The sequence below is a fragment of the Vulpes lagopus genome, chromosome 19 (genome assembly GCF_018345385.1).
Source record: "Vulpes lagopus strain Blue_001 chromosome 19, ASM1834538v1, whole genome shotgun sequence".
Classification (NCBI taxonomy): domain Eukaryota; kingdom Metazoa; phylum Chordata; class Mammalia; order Carnivora; family Canidae; genus Vulpes; species Vulpes lagopus.
This window is the reverse complement of record NC_054842.1, coordinates 4,321,162-4,339,163: the sequence shown is the minus strand read 5'-3', so window position 1 is coordinate 4,339,163 and position 18,002 is coordinate 4,321,162. Positions and strand designations below refer to the sequence as shown.

At 40.4% G+C, this 18,002-nt stretch overlaps 1 protein-coding gene and 1 non-coding gene across 7 annotated transcripts in view; both read left to right on the top strand.

Moving 5' to 3' along the window:
• Positions 1 to 593: 593 nt before the first annotated feature.
• CNOT10 (CCR4-NOT transcription complex subunit 10) overlaps positions 594 to 18,002 on the top strand; it is a 76,268-nt gene continuing 58,859 nt past the window's right edge. For 4 of the 6 annotated variants that reach the window (XM_041734459.1, XM_041734456.1, XM_041734455.1 and 1 more), the window contains exons 1-3: positions 594 to 895; positions 15,462 to 15,595; positions 16,936 to 17,097. In XM_041734459.1, the coding sequence (XP_041590393.1) occupies positions 874 to 895; positions 15,462 to 15,595; positions 16,936 to 17,097 (318 nt within the window). In that variant the 5' untranslated portion in view covers positions 594 to 873. Of the gene's footprint in view, positions 896 to 5,643; positions 5,968 to 15,461; positions 15,596 to 16,935; positions 17,098 to 18,002 lie in introns of those variants that run through there. The other 2 variants (XM_041734458.1, XM_041734460.1) reach the window with 2 other exon arrangements.
• On the top strand, positions 8,737 to 8,845 carry LOC121479196. Its single transcript, XR_005984696.1, has one exon. It is a non-coding gene; the product is annotated as a U6 spliceosomal RNA (small nuclear RNA).

The following is an 18,002-nucleotide window of genomic DNA, read 5'->3' as shown; positions in this document are numbered from 1 at the left end:
AAATAAAAATTTTTTATATTTATTTATTCATGATAGACACAGAGAGAGAGAGGCAGAGACACAGGCAGAGGGAGAAGCAGGCTCCATGCACCGGGAGCCCGACGTGGGATTCGATCCCGGGTCTCCAGGATCGCGCCCTGGGCCAAAGGCAGGCGCCAAACCGCTGCGCCGCCCAGGGATCCCCTAAAGTAAAATGTTTTGTTTTTAAGCGGGAACTGCGTGTCTCTCATGAATAAATAAAACCTTTAAAAATATATTCAAAAATAAACAGGAACTGCAACCGTGCCTTCTCAGAGTTGTGAGAAACGCGTGACAAGCGTACAGGCCAAGCGCAGGCCGCAGTACCGGGCGCACGGGGGCCAGGCGGCATTACCGTGATCCCACGTAAAATGCAGGAGGGAAACCCAGACACTGGGGAATTTTAAGCGCGGTGAGAGGTGACCGAGCGCAGACCCCCCGCCCCCCGCCCCCAGCGGCCACGTGAGCAGCGGGTCGGGCGCGTGCACGCCGCCTGCACGCACACGCCGTAGGGGGCGGGGCGCCCCGGGACGCAGCGTGGGGCGTGGCCGGGCTCCGTTCCCACACCCGCGGCGGCCCCCGGAAGTGGTGCGTCCAGGGATGCCACGGCCCGGAAGGCGCGCCTGGCGGGATCCGGTGGGCCTCCCCGGCAGGGGTCGCCGCCTCTTGTTGCTAGACGACGCGAACTAGCCTTCGTCACTTCCTCAGCGCGCCGCCTTGCCCGCTCCTCGGCCGGACCCCGGGGGTCCGGAGCCGGGGTGGACTGGTTTTCCGAAGCCCGGGCCCGGAGCCGGCTGGGCGGCTGGACCCGAGGCCACGCCACCTGCGGGGAAGAACCTGAACTGGGGTAGGAAGATGGCTGCAGACAAGCCCGCAGGTGAGGCGCCCGCGGCCGGGCGCTGATGCGGGTGGGACCCCGGGGTGGGTTGGCCCTGGCGCGGAGTCGGCGGGGACCCCGGGGCGACTGTCGTTTGGACGTGCAGCCGTCCCACGTGTGAGCCTTTCAGCCCAGATCCGAGAGGTTTTTACTTAAGTGCAGTATGAAGCCGCTAGCGATCGCCTTTGCCCCCGTCTGCAGAATATCTGACTTAAGTTCACCAGCCACTTCACAGGCTCTTCGGGGTTCCAGGGGGGAAGCAGAACGTGGAAAGTTCGCCGTGGGGCCCGAGCGCGCAGCTGCCTCGTGTCCCCTGGCTCAGGATGGGACTCGCCCGGGCTCCTTGGCCGCACAGGACCCTGCCTGTGGTCAGCGACGGACTGTGAAGGTAGCTTTGAGAAGACTACCTAACTGCGCCAGTAGACCTAAGATTAGAGTGTCTCTCGTCGTTGTGTGCTCTGTAATACCTTGCGTTGACAACCCATTCTCTCCTAGTTCCTCACGGTTAATTAATTTAATTTCGATTATTTTCTTTACGGATTACTTACTGGCCCATTCCTAGAATCTTCTCCATTACGTTATGTACAGTTCTTTCCTGCCTGCCTCTGGGACGGTCCGCCTACGGTGTCCTGTAAAGAAATTAATGTTCTCGGTGGCATAAGTTATGTTGGGGGAACTTAACTGGCAGATCTTACAAGCAGTCAACACTTGAGACTTTTTACAGTAAAATTTTAAAGAAAGAAAGGAGAGTCTCAGTAATACTCTGTAGGTTTTGATCTCGAGAACTGACAGATGGACTTGATTTGAAGTGAAAGTGAGCTAGTCCTAAGATAGGTGCAGATGAATGAAATTGTTGAAAGGTCTCATCGGTAATCCGAGAAGAAAAACAATAGAGGAAAGGTTTACAAAGCGATGATGATGGAGTATGCTGTAGAATTTTAGGTAGGCTGGTCACAGAAAGCCTCTGCTGAGGTGCTGCTATCTGAGCAGATACCGCATGAAGTGAAGGAGTGAGCCATATGGAATGGGGTGGAATGGATAAGGAGAATGTTCCAGGTAGGAGGAAATAAGCATGATTTGTCCAAGGCTGGATCAAGGGACCCACATCTTCCTAACTGAAGGCAGTGTCTCTGTTTCCCCAGGTTTACTTAACCATATCATTGCACTTGCCTGGAATAACCTTTTTAGGCCGAAAGCCCTCCTAGTTTTCAAGTCCTACCTGTCAAAGAGCATTCTTCTACCTGTTGATTCACTCAGAGATTGAGTACCAGGCACTGCCTTGGATGTTCAAGAATTGGATATGACACACTCCCTGCCTTTGAGGACCAGCTGCTCAGTCTGAGAGAGACAGACCTATCATAGTGGCACATCCATTGGTAGTACATATGTAATATTGCCATGTAACATAGCTATCTAATACGTATAGTGGAGGAATAAGGTCCAGAGTTATTTGGGGCTGTGTCTTTGGTTGAAGCTTATTGGCCATATTGTAGGAAACTTCTTAACTAGGTAATGTTAAATTTGTGTTAAGTAGATGACTGTTTAATGTGGCTCCCTTGAATCTCTCCTGTCCATCCCCATTTCACCTGCTGTGATTCTAGCCTTTATCTCTTAATGTGGTCTGTTTCGCATTAAGCAGCTTTCTGACTGCTGTTTGGTTCTCTTCCTATCCAGCCCATTTTTTTTTTTCACTGCTGTCTTTTTATTTCTAAAACACTAATTGGAACATATCATTCCCGTGCCTATAAACTTCCTAAGATTGTACCATCTTGTGTGCCTCAAACCCTCACTCCTAAATGCTATTTGTGAAACTTCTTGGTCTGTTTCCGGCTGATGTTTCTATATCGACACACCTAGCTCTTCACACCAGAAATGACTCTCTTCAAAAGCATTGTGTACTTTTGAGCTGCTGAGTAGTAATGCCCTCCTTTCTCTTCTCTATCTGGTAAACACTCTCCTCGAAGTCTGTTTATATGCTGCTTCATCTCTGAGCTCCTGGGCTCAGTTCCCTGTCCTGGAGGGTATTGTGTGCTTATTCTTAATTAAGGTAAGAAAGTAAGTGATCACCGTGTGGGAGGGGTAGATTTAAGTGCAACAAGACTGGAAGCCCAGAGAAGAGCTAAAGCCAGCTCATGTTGTGCTATTAATTTATTCAGTAAATATTTACCCGTGGCCTGCTTTGCCAGGCACTAACAATCTCTTTAGTCATGAATCTTATGGTATGAAACACAGATTAACATGTAAACGGAAAAAAAAAAAAAAAACATGTAAACGGGGTACCTGTTTGGCTCAGGTCGTGATCTCAGGGTCTTGGGATTGAGTCCTGCATCAGGCTTCCTGCAGGGAGCCTGCTTCTCCCTCTGCCTATGTCTCTGCCTCTCTCTGTCTCTCATGAATAAATAAATAAAATCTCTGAAAAAAACAAACAAACAAACAGGGACGCTTATGATCAAGACCTGAGCTGAAATCAAGAGTCAGACATTTGGGGCACCTGGGTGGCTCAGTTGGTTAAGTGGTTTCTTGATTTCCGTCCGCTCAGGTCATGATTTCAGGGTCGCGAGATCAGGCCCCTGTGGGGCTCTATGCTCAGCAGGGCGTCTCCTTGAGATTCTCCCTTTGTCCCGCTCTCCTACACACACACACACACACACACACACACACACACACTCTCTCTCTCTCTCTCTCTCTCTCTCTTTCTCTCTCTCATATATAAATGAGTGAGATGCTTAACCAGCTGAGCCAGCCAGGTGCCCCTTGGTTAAATTTTAAGACCTTTTAAGCCTCAGCTTTCCTCTGTGTAGAACGAGAATGATAACAGTATCTATGTCTCAGCATTAGTAAAGGATTAAAATGACATAATGTCAGGCCCTAATTTTTTTTAAATCTAGGATAATATTAACTTTGGCGTAAGTGGTAGGATGGTGAGGAGAGGCAGAAAAGAGAAATGTTTAAGGAGTGAAACTGGCAGAATTTGTGACTGATTGGGTGTAGTAGGTGAGCAGAAAAACTTGTTCCTTAGGAAAGGTTCTTAGTTGAACCTCAGTTTCTTCATTTGTAAAATAGGCATCCTAACAGTTTTCTAACCTTTTTTTTTTGTAAGTAACCTCTACACCTGATGTGGGGCTCAAACTTAACAACCCCGAGACCAAGAGTTGTACACACTACCATCTGGGCCAGCCTAATTTACTAATAGCTTTTTTTTTTTAAGCTTTATTTTCAAGGGGATCCCTGGGTGGCTCAGTGGTTTAGTGCCTGCCTTCGACTCAGAGCCTGATCCTGGAGTCCCAGGATCCAGTCCCACGTCAGGCTCCCTGCATGGAGCCTGCTTCTCCCTCTGCCCGTGTCTCTGCCTCTCTCTGATGAATAAATAAATAAAACCTTAAAAAAAAGTTTTATTTTCAAGATTTTATTTATTTGTTTAAGAGAAAGAGGGAGAAAGAATCTGAAGCAGACTCTGCATGGAGCATGACATGGGGCTCAATCCTACAACTGCAAGATCATGACCTGAGCTGAAACTGAGAGTTGGATGTTCAACCAGCTGGGCCACTTAGGTGCCCCCAATAGCATCTTAATTTATTTACCTCATAGAGTTGTAGCTTGGGTGTATCAACTGAGGTAAAGTGTATGTTTTAGCTCATCTCTGAGAAGCAGAGCCCAGGTAAAGTGCTTTTTATTTGAAAGGTACAAAGGCACAGTAGAAGTGAGAGAAGAAAGGAAGGTGTAGTATATTACATACCTGGCTCCTGTTTCACCTTGAGCCAAGAGGCAGAGCAGGTCACTTGCATAAGCGATTTTTCTGAAAGGGTTTCAAGGAGAAACTACTTCAGAATAGTCCATATGAGAGAGAAAAAAGGGATAATTTATCTGTCCAGTTTCCTCCCATTCCCTGTTTCCAATTGGTAAAGACTCCATGAGTAACAAAGTAACCTGTGTTTCTGGATTGTGTGGCTTCTCAGTGACTGATCTACCAGCAGTTCTCACACCCTGATTTGTATTTCAATCAAATTGTAGAGGAGGCGTTGATGGGAGACCAACCAAAGACAAAGATCAAAGGGGCAGTGGGAGATTTACAAGGTCTGTGTCCCTATATAACTATAAAAGTAACGTGAAACTTTCATTTTTGACCAAGGAAATACCAACAGTGTTTTAGGATGATTTATTTGACTATTTTTCATGGACAAGGTACTCAAGTCAGGCATTGCTGGTCACATATTTCTCTAAGCTTTGTAGTAATCAGCTGGTATATGTAGGATTTTGATAAGTCAGAGACACTTGTCCAAGTGATAGAAAACCACATGTGAGATTTGTGAACTTCAGCTGTATGGTGACTTCGGCAAACCTGAATTATTTTTCTTTGAACTGGCATCCTTTATTTTTTTTTTTTTAATTCTATTTTATTCATTCATGAGAGAGAGAGGCAGAGACATAGGCAGAGGGAGAAGTGAGCTCCCTATGGGGAGCCTGAGTGGGACTCAATCCCAGGACTCCAGGATCATGACCTGAGCCAAAGGAAGTTGCTCAGCCACTGAGCCACCCAGGTGCACCGGCATGCTGCTTTTTTTTTTTTTTTTTTTTTAAACTTACCTTCACAAAGGCATCAACACTACGTTGTGACCTTACTGGTAGGTTTTCTTAGGCCTTAACATTCCTTATTCCTTTGGGGGAAAAATGTCTTTCTTGAACATCATTGGAGCTGTATTTTTAAAAGTGTACTTTGTGTGGAAGACCCTCCTCCAATCAGATTTCAGTTGTTAACATTCTGTATTGGAATGTGTCTGTGCTTTCAGTTAACTGACTTCTTTCAGTTTTGGAAAAGCAGCGTATTTCTTTTCTACTTAGTTCAAACCTAAAGAAAATTGTTTGGTTCAAAATGAAGCCTATTGGTTTAAAGGGTGTCAAGGTTTGTGTGCCTAAGAGCTCTGTATGCCTGGAAGGTCAACCATGTTCATTAAGCCAGAGTAGAAGGAAAGTCAAGCTAATGGATGAACGGCCATACACTCTTACAATTGGCAATGGAGACTACTTTTGGACAAATAAAGACACATTGTGGAATTATGTGCAGGCTCTTTCTGGTAAGAACTCAGAAGTTACAAATAATGTTTTAGAAACTGATTATGAAAATAACACTTATCCCTTACAGAAAACTCGAAAAGTACAGAAAGATAACAAAGAAAATAGTAATCCCATGGGAGTGCTTTTGTTTTAAAGTTTTACTTTGAAGTAAAAAATGCAGATAAAATAATGGTTGATTAACTTGTAAAAGGCTAATTCTTGAGCTCAGTTCTCTGAAATGTCTAGAAATGGGAATTTCAGAGTCTCTTGTAAGCCTTAGAGTCTGGTTTATTTATTTATCTTAAAGTTGGCTTCTCTCTTTCCCAGGAAGATTGTAGGGGACTTTTACAATTCCTGGAGGATAATGATGGAAAGTAGAAGCTTAAACTCTTCAGTGCGTTGATGAATTATTGCGTTATTTCCCGTTGCTTTGAAGTATTTATAAATCACTCTTCGGCAGTTGGGCCCAGAAGTCCTATTAAAGACTGTAACCTAGAGAGGGTATATTTTAGAAGAAGGTATGGAGGTAGCTTGATGGCAAACTAAGAAATTTTGACATTTGTTTTAAATTTAGTGTATGTACTTCCTTATGAGGAAAATAAATGTAGTAAACATTTTGGGTTTCCTAAACATTTTTAAAGTGTGTTCATTGTTAAAATTGTATGACAGTTGTACATGCGTTTGAGGGTTATGCTTCACTCTGAACACACTCTTCACTTTCTGGTCCCAAAATCCTATGTCCCATTTTTACACATTTACAGGTAATTGGCTCTGGGGCACCTGGCTGGCTCAGTCAGTAGAGCATGCAACTCTTGCTCTCAGGGTCGTGAATTCAAGCTCCACGTTAAGTAGAGATTACTTGAAAAATAAAATCTGGGGCACCCCGGTGTCTTAGTCTATTAAACATCCAGCTGTTAGTTTTGGTTCAGGTCATAATCTCAGAGTTATGGGATCGAGCCCCACATAGGACTTCACACTCAGGGCAGGGTCTGGTTGTCTCTCTCCCTCTGTTCTTCCCCTGCTCACATGCTCGCTCTCGCTCTCTCTCTCCCTCTCTCTCAAATAACATCTTTTAAAAGAAAATAGAATTTAAAATAATTAAATAGGGATGCCTGGGTGGCTCAGCGGTTGGGCACCTGCCTTCAGCTCAGGGTGTTATCCTGGAGTCCCAGAATCAAGTGCCCCATCAGGCTCCTTGCATGGAGCCTGCTTCTCCCTCTGCCTCTCTCTGTGTGTCTCTCATGAATAAATAAATAAAATCTTTTTTAAAATAAATAAATAAAAATTAAAAAAAAAACAGTTTTACTATTAAAAAATAAAATAATATAAGGAAAAAATAAAATAATAAAGATTTTATTTTTAAGTAATTTCTATACCCAATGTGAGGCTTGAACTCACAACCTCAAGACCAAGAAGCACACACTCTACCAACTGAGCCAGCCAGGTGCCCCCAAAATAAAATCTTAAAATAATAATAAATAAATAAAAGTAATTGGTCCTTACTCTTATTATACACCTGAAAGTTTTGCAGAATAGATGTGTTGTGTTTAAATAGGTTAATGATAACTCATCACTGGGCTTTTTAAAAATTTTTATTTATTTTTTAAAATAAATTATGTATGTATGTATGTCACCTGGCTTTCTAAAGAAAAGGCTGTTTGAGTGTCCTTTAAAAAAAAATTTTTTTTTCATGTTTTAAGTAATCTCTATACCCAACGAGGGGCTTGAACCTACAACCCCAAGATGAAGAGTTGCATGTTCCACTGCCTGGGCCAGCCAGATGCCCCTAACAGTGTCCTTTTAAACTTCCTCTAATAAACTTAGTTTTCCTCCTCCCTATTAGGACTCAATTCTTATTTATCTGTATACTGAAGTGGAAATGAAATACTAATTTATCTGCTAACTTTTTTCATTTATTTTATGTTTTTAAAGTATTATATATTTAAGTAATCTCTGCACCCAGTGTGGGGCTCAAATTCATGACCCTGAGATCAAGAGTCGCATGGTCTTCTGACTGAGCCAGCCAGGCACTCCTTATCTACTAACTTTAATACCAAAATACCATTTTTTTGTAGAGCAGATTTAAGTCTTTGATAAGTTCACTTAAGCACAAGTTATATTTTGTTCTTGGTGTTAAGTGGTTTCTCAAAAGAACATGTAGTCTACCAGGGATTTCACAGTAATCTAAGAGCTATTCCATAATCAAGTCATACTAAGTCTAATTTCATTGTTAAATTGTATATTTTTTCTTACTTTCTTTTTTAGACATTTTATTTTTATTTTATTTAAAGATTTTATTCATTCATGAGAGACAGGCAGAGACATAGACCGAGGGAGAAGCAGGCTCCCCACAGGGAGCCCAATGCAGGACTCGATCCCAGGACCCCGGGATCACACCCTGAGCCAAAGGCAGATGCTCAATCGCTGAGCTACCCAGGAGTCCCAAGTTGTATGTTTAAAGTGCAGAAATAAGTATATATTTTTTAAGAAACTGTAAGAATCGTTAGTTGTTCTGTCAAAAGGAAAGGGGAAGGGAGCTAATATGTATTTCCCATCTCCAGGCAGAGAGTTAGGTGGCCAAGGGGAGACCAGACCAAAGATGTGACTGATTCCAAGGCTTGTACTGCTTTCATGGCACCGTGTTTCCCTCTTGAGAGAGGGAAGTTGGAAGTCTTTACTGACTGCCATGTGCCAATCCAGGACTCCCAGAGTCAGCTCTGTGGAGGACTGGTTCTTTGAAATGCTCCTGGACTATAGATTTCTAGATAGTTATCAGAAATGTTCACGTCATGCTTGTTTCAGCAGCACATGTATTAACACTGGAATGATATAGAGAAGATTAGCACAATTCCTGTGTGAGGATGATATATGCAAATTCATGAAGTGTTCCATAATTTTATATATATTTGGAATGTTAACAACAACAACAAAAGCCCACATCATGAATGTAAATAGAGCTTAATGACTCCTCACAGACCCAGAAGCAGTCACTAGGCTCCTGAAGGATTGATTTGAAGATTAAATGAGTTAACCTATTTGAAGTGCTTACAATACGTAACACAGAGTGAGTGCTCAATAAATGTTAGCTGCTATTGTTACAGTTAGGCAGAAATTGCAGGTTAGTGTAAGATGGAGAAACAGATAGTTTCTCAAGCTAGAACCTGGCATAGTAGGGGCTAGAAAGAATGATGGATGTTTAAAATTAAAAGCTGCAAGCAGTTTACATTTGGAGCCCTGTTTCCTCAGGACTTCCCATCCCTGACTTCTGATTTAGGTTCAAACTCACCTCCCATCCCCACTCCTCTTTCACACACCCTTGTTATTGTCATAACATTATTCACATCTGGAATTGTATATTTGCATCCTATCTCCCCAAGGAGTCTTTGAGTTTCACAAGTGCTGGAATCTTGTCTGTGTGGTTCATGTTTACATCCCTAGCGCTTAGAACAGTGCTTGACCCATAGTGGTCTCTGAGTTATTTATTAATTGAATGCATGGCTTGGATTTATTATGTACAAGCCAAGCTATCATAGTTAAAACAAAACAAAACAATTCCCGGCAAATGTTGTGTGTTTCTGCATGGCCAGAGTTAAGGAGTGAACAATGTCTTCTGAGACACTTGGGGTGGTGGTAATGGTAGTAGTTGTAGGAATTATTGAATAGTAAATTTGGAGGATGAGATTATCTGCCTTTTCCCCCCATGTGGAAATTCGTCTTCCATTGATACTTTAGTTGAATATAAGTGTTGTTTTGTGAACAAACATAGCTATTTCTCTAAACTTGTTTGAGGTTACTGAATTTCTGAGTTGGAGGGCACTCTAGAAGTCACCTAATAGAGCTGCTCATTTTAGTAAACAGAGAAACTGACGTTTGCCCCAGTTCCACTTCTACATAATCCTTTTAATTTCAGAGGCGGCTCTAGAGTTTTTGCCATCTTATATCAATTCCAGGTATTGTCTCCATCTCACTGTGCTACCTGGTCCCATCTGTATGTTGAAAATAATAAATTCTGTACTATTATGCTACATATGGGGACTTAATCTGCCAGATACATTTCAGTCACTTCACATATATTCTTAATAAAGCCTCCCAATAACTCTAAAAAATGTATTCTTATCCCCATTTTGCACCTGTCTTTGAGCTTTGGAGGTCTTTGGATTCCAGGCGGAAGTAACAATTCTATCTGGAAAAAAAAAAAGTCCCTGTTATAAATAAGAAATTCAAATATCACGAGACTTTGATAGTCTAAAGACTTCTTTATTCTGAGTCATAAATAGTGGCATCACCCTTGCATGCCTATGTTTGCAGCCCATTGCATCATACTTTGCAGTGGTCATATTTCTTTTTATTGGTATTCCATTATTGATGGATGCATGGAGCTTTTGTTGGTAAGTAAAACTAAAAAAGCCCGGAATATTCTTTGGGAGATATTGAAACATAAAAGTCACCTTTTTAAAATGAAAGGCAGATTTTTAAACCAACTTAAAGTATTAATATTAAAAATGACTAATATTTAAAAAAGACTAATATTCATATCACCTACATAATATTCTTGCCATAAATGTTAGACTTTATGCATGAAGAAACAGATAAACCCAGAATATGAAACATTTTTTTAAGATTTATTTTATTTATTCGAGAGAGAGAGAGAGAGAGAGAGATTGGCAGAGACACAGGCAGAGGAAGAAGTAGGCTCCACGCAGGGAGCCCAACATGGGACTCGATCCCGGGTCTCCAGGATCAGGCCCTGGGCTGAAGGCGGCACCAAACCACTGAGCCACCCGGGCTACCCTAGAATATGAAACATTCTATGAGGTAACTAGCTTAGACTTTTTAAAACAGTTAGAGGGGTGTCTGGGTGGCTCAGTGGATTAAGCATCTCCCTTCTAAGCATCTCCCTTGGTCTAGGGTCATGATCCCAGGGTCCTGGAATCAGGGCCTGCATTGAGCTGGCTGCTTGCTCAGTGGGCAGCCTGCTTCTCCTCTTCCCCTCTCCCCTCCCCGCCTCCCACTTTCCCTGCTGGTGCTCTCTCTCTTGCTGTCAAATAAAATCTAAAAAAATTTAAAAACCCAAGAACAAAATAAATAAAACCGTTAGTGACTTGATAAGCAAAAAAAGATGGTGTTCTAGACTAAAATAAATGAAAGCTATTTAAGGAAATTTGTAAGCCTTGATTGGTCCCTGGATTGGGAAGGAAAAATAAAGTTAAAAGACATGTCTTAGAACCATCAGGGAAATTTGAATGGAAATTAGTGGACAATTTGTTAGATGATACTATTGAATTATTATTACCTTTCTTAGTCTGATTTTATTTTGGTTATGTAGGAGAATATCTTTAAATAATAGGAGAGGCATGTTGAAGTAGGGGAGTTAAATGTCATATTACTTTCAAATGATTCAGTGAAAGAAATAAGTAATGAGTAATGTGGCAAAATGTTAAAAATTATGAATCTTCATTTACATAACGCTCTTGAAATGACTGTTTAAATGGAGAGCGACAAATCAGTGGTTGCTAGGGGTAGAGAGGCAGAGAGGAAGTGAGTGTGGCTATGAAGTATAAAAGAAAGGATACTGGGACACCTGGGTGGCTCAGTAGTTGAGCATCTGCCTTCAGCTCAGGACGTGATCCCAGAGTTCAGGATCGAGTCCTACATTGGGCTCCTGCATGGAGCATGCTTCTCCTGCCTATGTCTTTGTGTCTCTCATGAATAAATTTTAAAAAATCTTTTTAAAAAATTAAAAGGAAGGATACTTCTGTTGATGGAAATTTGTGTTTCTTGGCCATATCGTTGTTAGAATCCTGGTTGTGATACCATACTATGGTTTTGGAGGACGTTACTATAGGGGGAAACTGGGTAAAGGATACAAAGAATCTCTCAACATTATTTTTTTCCCTAATTTTTTTTGAAGACTTTTATTGATTTTAGAGAGAAAGAGAATGCACATTCAAGTGCAGGGGGAGGAGCAAAGGGAAAGAAGCCAACATCCCACTTAGTGTGGAGCCATCTGGCATGGGGCTCAGTCTCATGACCCCTGAGATCATGATCTGAGCTGAAATCAAGAATGGAATGCTCAACCGACTGAACCACCCAGGTGCCCCTCAAAATTATTTCTTACAGCTGCATGTGAATTGACAGTTATCTTAAAAAGCTTAACATAAAAAAACAATCTAGGTGAAGACAATATGGGTATTCATTGTATATTCTTTTTTTTTTTTTAAGATTTATTTTATTTGAGAGAGAGAGCATGAGCAGGAGGGGCAGAGGGAGAGAGAGAGAATTTTAAGCAGACTCTGGGGAGCCTGATGTGGGGCTGAATATCATGACCCTAGATCACAATCTGAGCCAAAACCCAGAGTTGGACATTCAGCTGACTGACTACACCAGCAGGCACCCTTGGGTGTTCATTGCATATTCTTTCAGCTTTTCTGTACATATGACAATTTTCTAAATTGAAAATTGGGGGAGGGGTTGGAGAACAAAAGGATCCAAAAAATTAATAGAGAAATTGATTGGTGGTTTATTTTTTTTTTTTTAAGATTTTGTTTATTAATCATGTGAGAGACAGAGAGAGAGAGGCAGAGACACAGACAAAGGGAAAAGCAGGCTCCATGCAGGTAGCCCAATGTGGGGATCGATCCCAGGACTCCAGGATCACGCCCTGGGCCAAAGGCAAGAGCTAAACCACTGAGCCACCCAGGGACCCCTGATTGGTGGTTTTTTTAAATCAAAAGAAGGTTTTCTAAGTGGGAAATACTTATAAATTGTAGAGGATAGTTTCTAAAGACTGATATTTTTTTTAAGATTTTATTTATTTATTCATGAGAGACACACAGAGAGGCAGAGACATACTGAGAGAAGCAGGGTCTGTGCAGGGAGCCCGATGTGGGACTCGGTCCCGGGACTCCAGGATCACACCCTGGGCCAAAGGCAGGAGCTCAACTGCTGAGCCACCCAGGTGTCCCTTTTTAAAGATTTTATTTATTTATTCATAAGAGACACAGAGAGAGAGAATAGGCAGAGGGACAAGCAGGCTCCCTGCAGGTAGCCCGATCTGAGACTGGATCCCAGGACCCCAGGATCACGACCTGAGCTGAAGGCAGATGCTCAACCACTGAGCCACCCAGGTGCCCCTAAAGACTGATCTAGAGTAAGTACAATTTATATTTTGAGTTCAGTATCTCAGGGAAAAGCAAGAAATAACATGATTAATTTGAGATTAAATGAAGTTAAAATAATCTATAGCATTATAGCTGTCTATACCTTCTCAAGGTGCTGTCACTTTCCTCCCCACCCTGCTATTCCCATTCCCAAAGTCTTAATTATTATTATTACTGCATTGAATAAATGTGAAAAGGGTGAAAGATTTTAAAGGATTTAAAATTTTTTATGGTCTTTGATGCACTAGATGCTGCTTTCTTACTGGCTTTGTAGATGTGGTTACCTGGAAGTAATTATTCTTACTAACTTTTATAATTCACTTTTTCTCCTTTCCTTTAAAAAAAGAATTAAAAACTCAGGTATGTTTCTTACTGTAGAATGGGAACTATGTTTTAAGGCTACTGCTATGTAATTTTACAGAGCAAACTTCAAAGTTTGTGAAAACTAGATAAGTGTTGTGTTGTCTCTAGAAAGTGATTTCGTGGTTTAGGTTCTTGTCACTTACCTGACGTTGAGACCCCAAATCCCAAGGAAAAGAAAGATTTCTGTCAGCTCATCTCCCAATAAATTATCTACCACAGTATGTAAAGAAGGCTTAGTTAAGAAAGAGAAACCAGAAGAAATGAGATCATTTGACTGAATTGTGCTCCCAGATGTTGGGATCGATGATGTTTCTTCTTTTGTGAAAGAGAAAGGTTTCTTTTTTAAAATTTATTTATTCATTTAGAGAGAGGGAGGGAATCTCCCGCAGACTCCCCGCTAAGCATGGAGCTGGATGAGGGGCTTGATCCCACAACTTGGAGATCATAACCTGAGCTGAAATCCAAGAGTCAGATGTTCAACCAAGCCATTCAGATGCCCCAGAAAACTTTTTTTTTTTTTTTTTTGAAGCATTTGTCAGAACGGTTAAAAGTATTGTACAGGGCAGCCCGGGTGGCTGAGCGGTTTAGTGCCGACTTCAGCCCAGGGCATCATCCTCGAGTCCCGGGATTGAGTCCCGCGTCGGGCTCCCTGCATGGACCCTGCTTCTCCCTCTGCCGGGTCTCTGCCTCTCCCTCTCTCTGTGTCTCTCATGAATAAATAAATAAAATCTTTTAAAAAATAAATAAAAGTATTATACCCACGTAGTTTTAGACTTGATTTAGCAGAGATTTTTATGTTTTTTTTGGAATTTGGTTCTCAAATAAAAAATACCTAATTTTGAAAATACCAAATTCTAGGGCAGGAATCATTAATCTTAGAATGCATATAGAGGGACGCCTGGGTGGCTCAGCGGTTGAGGAGCTGCCTTCAGCTCAGGTCGTGATCCCACAGTCCTGGGATCGAGTTCCACATCAGGCTCTCTGCCTGGAGCCTGCTTCTCCCTCTGCCTATGTCTCTGCCTCTCTCTCTCTGTGTCTCTCACGAATAAATAAAATCTTTAAAAAAATTTTTTTAAAGTAAATAAATGTCCTTCCTTAACACGATTAAGTATCCATATACATTCTTTTTTTTTTTTTTAAGATTTTATTTATTTATTCATGGGAAGTGAAGAGAGGCAGAGACAATAGGCAGAAGGAGAATTAGGCTCCCTGTGGGGAACCAGATGCAGAACTCGATTCCAGGACCCCGAAATCACAACCTGAGTTGAAGGCAGATGCTCAACCACTGAACCACCCAGGTGTCCCTTCAGGAAGCTTTTTAAACGTGTTAACCTTGGCTTTTGGATTTCTAAGCCTATGAAAGTATTCTTGGCCTAGAAATTAACTAGGAGTTCTTGTGTAGTTTTCTAATTGTTTAATGTTACTAGATTATAAACTGGATCATAAACTTTTTTATTAAAGTATTGTATATACACTTATAATCTCCTTTTGTCTCCAAAGCCTGGCATAGTTTCTTGAATATGTAGGACATTAGTATATTGCTGGGGAGCAGATCTAATATTTTTAAGCGAACACAACAGTCTGAGCCCAGATGTCCTGATGGACTGAGTTGTAATCTTCACATAAATGTAAATCTTTACATAAATGTGGGTGTTCATTGTGCCTGACCATAGCTAAGAGAAACATTTTTTTTTTTACGTTTTTGAAGGAGTGGCTTCTAACTCACGTGTAACACTAATATACCATTATTTGAGAGAACCCTAACTGTGGCAACTTCATCAGGAAGAAGACAAGAAGAAAACTAGGGGACGTTCGCTGTATAACTTACTTTTTCTTTATAACTTACTTTTTCTTTTTTCTTTCTTTCTTTCTTTCTTTCTTTCTTTCTTTCTTTCTTTCTCTCTTTCTCTCTTTCTCTCTTTCTCTCTTTCTCTCTTTCTCTCTCTTTTCTTTTCTTTTCTTTTTTTCTTTTTCTTTTTTTTTTCTTTTAGCTTTATTTCTAAACAACTGTAAAACTTGTGTGCTTGCAGACCAGGGAGCAGAGAAACATGAAGGGACAAGTCAGTCCTCTGGGATCACTGATCAAGAGAAAGAGTTGTCTACCAGTGCTTTCCAAGCTTTTACAGTAAGCAGTAGTTTCTTCTTTCCATCTGCTCCATGTTTAGGATCTGTCGAATATGAATCTTTTCACAATTAATTCTTAAATTTATAATTTTTATTCTGTAATAATTCAAGAATTTAGTTTAGATAGTAGGTTTAGTTTTAACATTTAAAAAATTAGAGTTTAAATATGGTAAAAGGAATGGGAGTAATTTGAGCCATTACCAAGTTTTTGTGTTTTCATAAACATGTTTTAACTCTTACAGTGTTGTTTTTAAGTCTTAAAAACTTAGACTTGTAAATATGTGGGTCAGTCTTTTCAGTTCACTGTTTTGTTCAATTTTTTATCTTGACTATGCTTTAAAATGAAACCCCAAAGATTTCTTGTCAAAACTACCTTTTCTGACATTAAATGATATGGAAAAAAAAACCTTACTTGATTATCAGGTTAGGTACATGTAAGCAGAAGAATTTGATACTTGGGTATTCAAAGTGTATTTACTGGAAATTAAAATTTTGAATAATTAATCACATTACCTTTCTTCACTAGTCTCAGCTTTTATACCTTACTAGCATTATATACCTATATACATACGTATGTGTGTATATAAATCATGTTGTTTATACATATATAGGTATATATCTGTGTCTGTGTATGTGTTGTTGTTTTTTTTTTTTTTTAAATTTTATTTATTTATTCATGAGAGATACGCAGAAAGAGAAAGGCAGAGACATAGGCAGAGGGACAAGCAGGCTCCATGCAGGAAGCTCAATGTGGGACCCAGTCCCGGGACTCCAGGATCATGCCTTGAGCCAAAGGCAGACACTCAACCACTGAGCCACCCAGGCGTCCTTGTCTAAGTGTCTTACACAAATATTGATAGTAGAGTTTAAGTCTTAGGATATAAATATCTACAATTTTTTTCTAGCTTTATTAAGATGAGATTGACATATCTCAATTGCTTAATTGATAAGAATATTACTTCATCTAGTGACTTCAATTAGTATATTTGGGAGAGCTGTAAATCTTTTGTTTTACTTTTGTTGTAGGTCTTTTGAAAGGGTTTTTCAAATGAAGAGTGAAATATATTTGGAAATGAATATATGGTTTTAAAGCTGATATGTGGGATCCCTAGGTGGCGCAGCGGTTTGGTGCCTGTCTTTGGCCCAGGGCGTGATCCTGGACACCCGGGATCGAATCCCACGTCGGGCTCCCGGTGCATGGAGCCTGCTTCTCCCTCTGCCTGTGTCTCTGCCTCTTTCTCTCTCTCTGTGTGTGTGTGTGGCTACCATAAATAAATAAAAATTAAAAAAATAAAAATAAAAATAAAGCTGATATGTAATTTTATCTGTTTTTTGTTTTAGGCTGGAAGTTACGATGCCTGTCTACAGCACCTTGCCTGCCTACAAGATGTAAACAAAGATGATTATAAAATAATTTTGAATACAGCAGTGGCTGAGTTTTTTAAAAATAACCAAACAACAACAGATAGTTTGAGACAAACACTTAACCAGCTGAAGAATCAGGTGATATACAAATGAATTTAGCTGTAAAAATACGGTGGTATTTTCTCAATTTTGCAATAGAAATACTTAAGGAAAATTAATGTGACATGTCTGATATTGATAGCACAGTTTCTAATGTATCTAAAGCACCTCCTGGCATTAGTTTTATTTGTATGAAATTATTATTCCAGGAAATAAGAGGTATGTTGTATAACTTTAATTTCTATTGGTTTTTGGGGTTTTTTTTTAGATTTTATTTATTTGACAAAGCACAAGCAGAGGGAGTGGCAAACTAAACCAAACTTTTATTTTCTGGCCGAGGTATACCTTTTCAGTTTTTTAAATCTCTGACAGGAAAAACAGATCATTTCAGAATTTTTCCAATAGTTGGTTTATTAGAATTAAATGCCTCTCTTAAAATAATTTAAATTCTTGGCCTGACATTATGAATAATCTATACAGAAAATCCTTAAAATTAGCTTGAGGTAAAATTAGCAGAGGGTGAAACAGGGTCCCCTTGGAGCAGAGAGCCTGATGTGGGACTCAACCCCAGGATCCTGGATCATGACCTAAGCCGAAGGCAGACACTTAACCGATTGAGCCACCTAGGCACCCCTTCTATTATATTTTTAACTTGAACGGAATAGACTAATATACCAAATTTCAGTGAGCTTTGGAGTTTTGAGAAAAATTATATTAAAGTGGAAATAAATGAAAAGGCTTATTAGCTGCCGAGATTATCTTTTTTTTTTTTTATAACTCTAAAAGACCTGATTATAATGTCAGATTGTTCTAGCATTTTGGATTAGGACATGATTAATTGATTAAATAGAAGATATTCTGATTTATGTATGGTTTGGAGCTTGTCTTGGTCATAACAGCAACATCACAGATTTAGAGCTTGGATAGTCCAGGGAGTTATTATT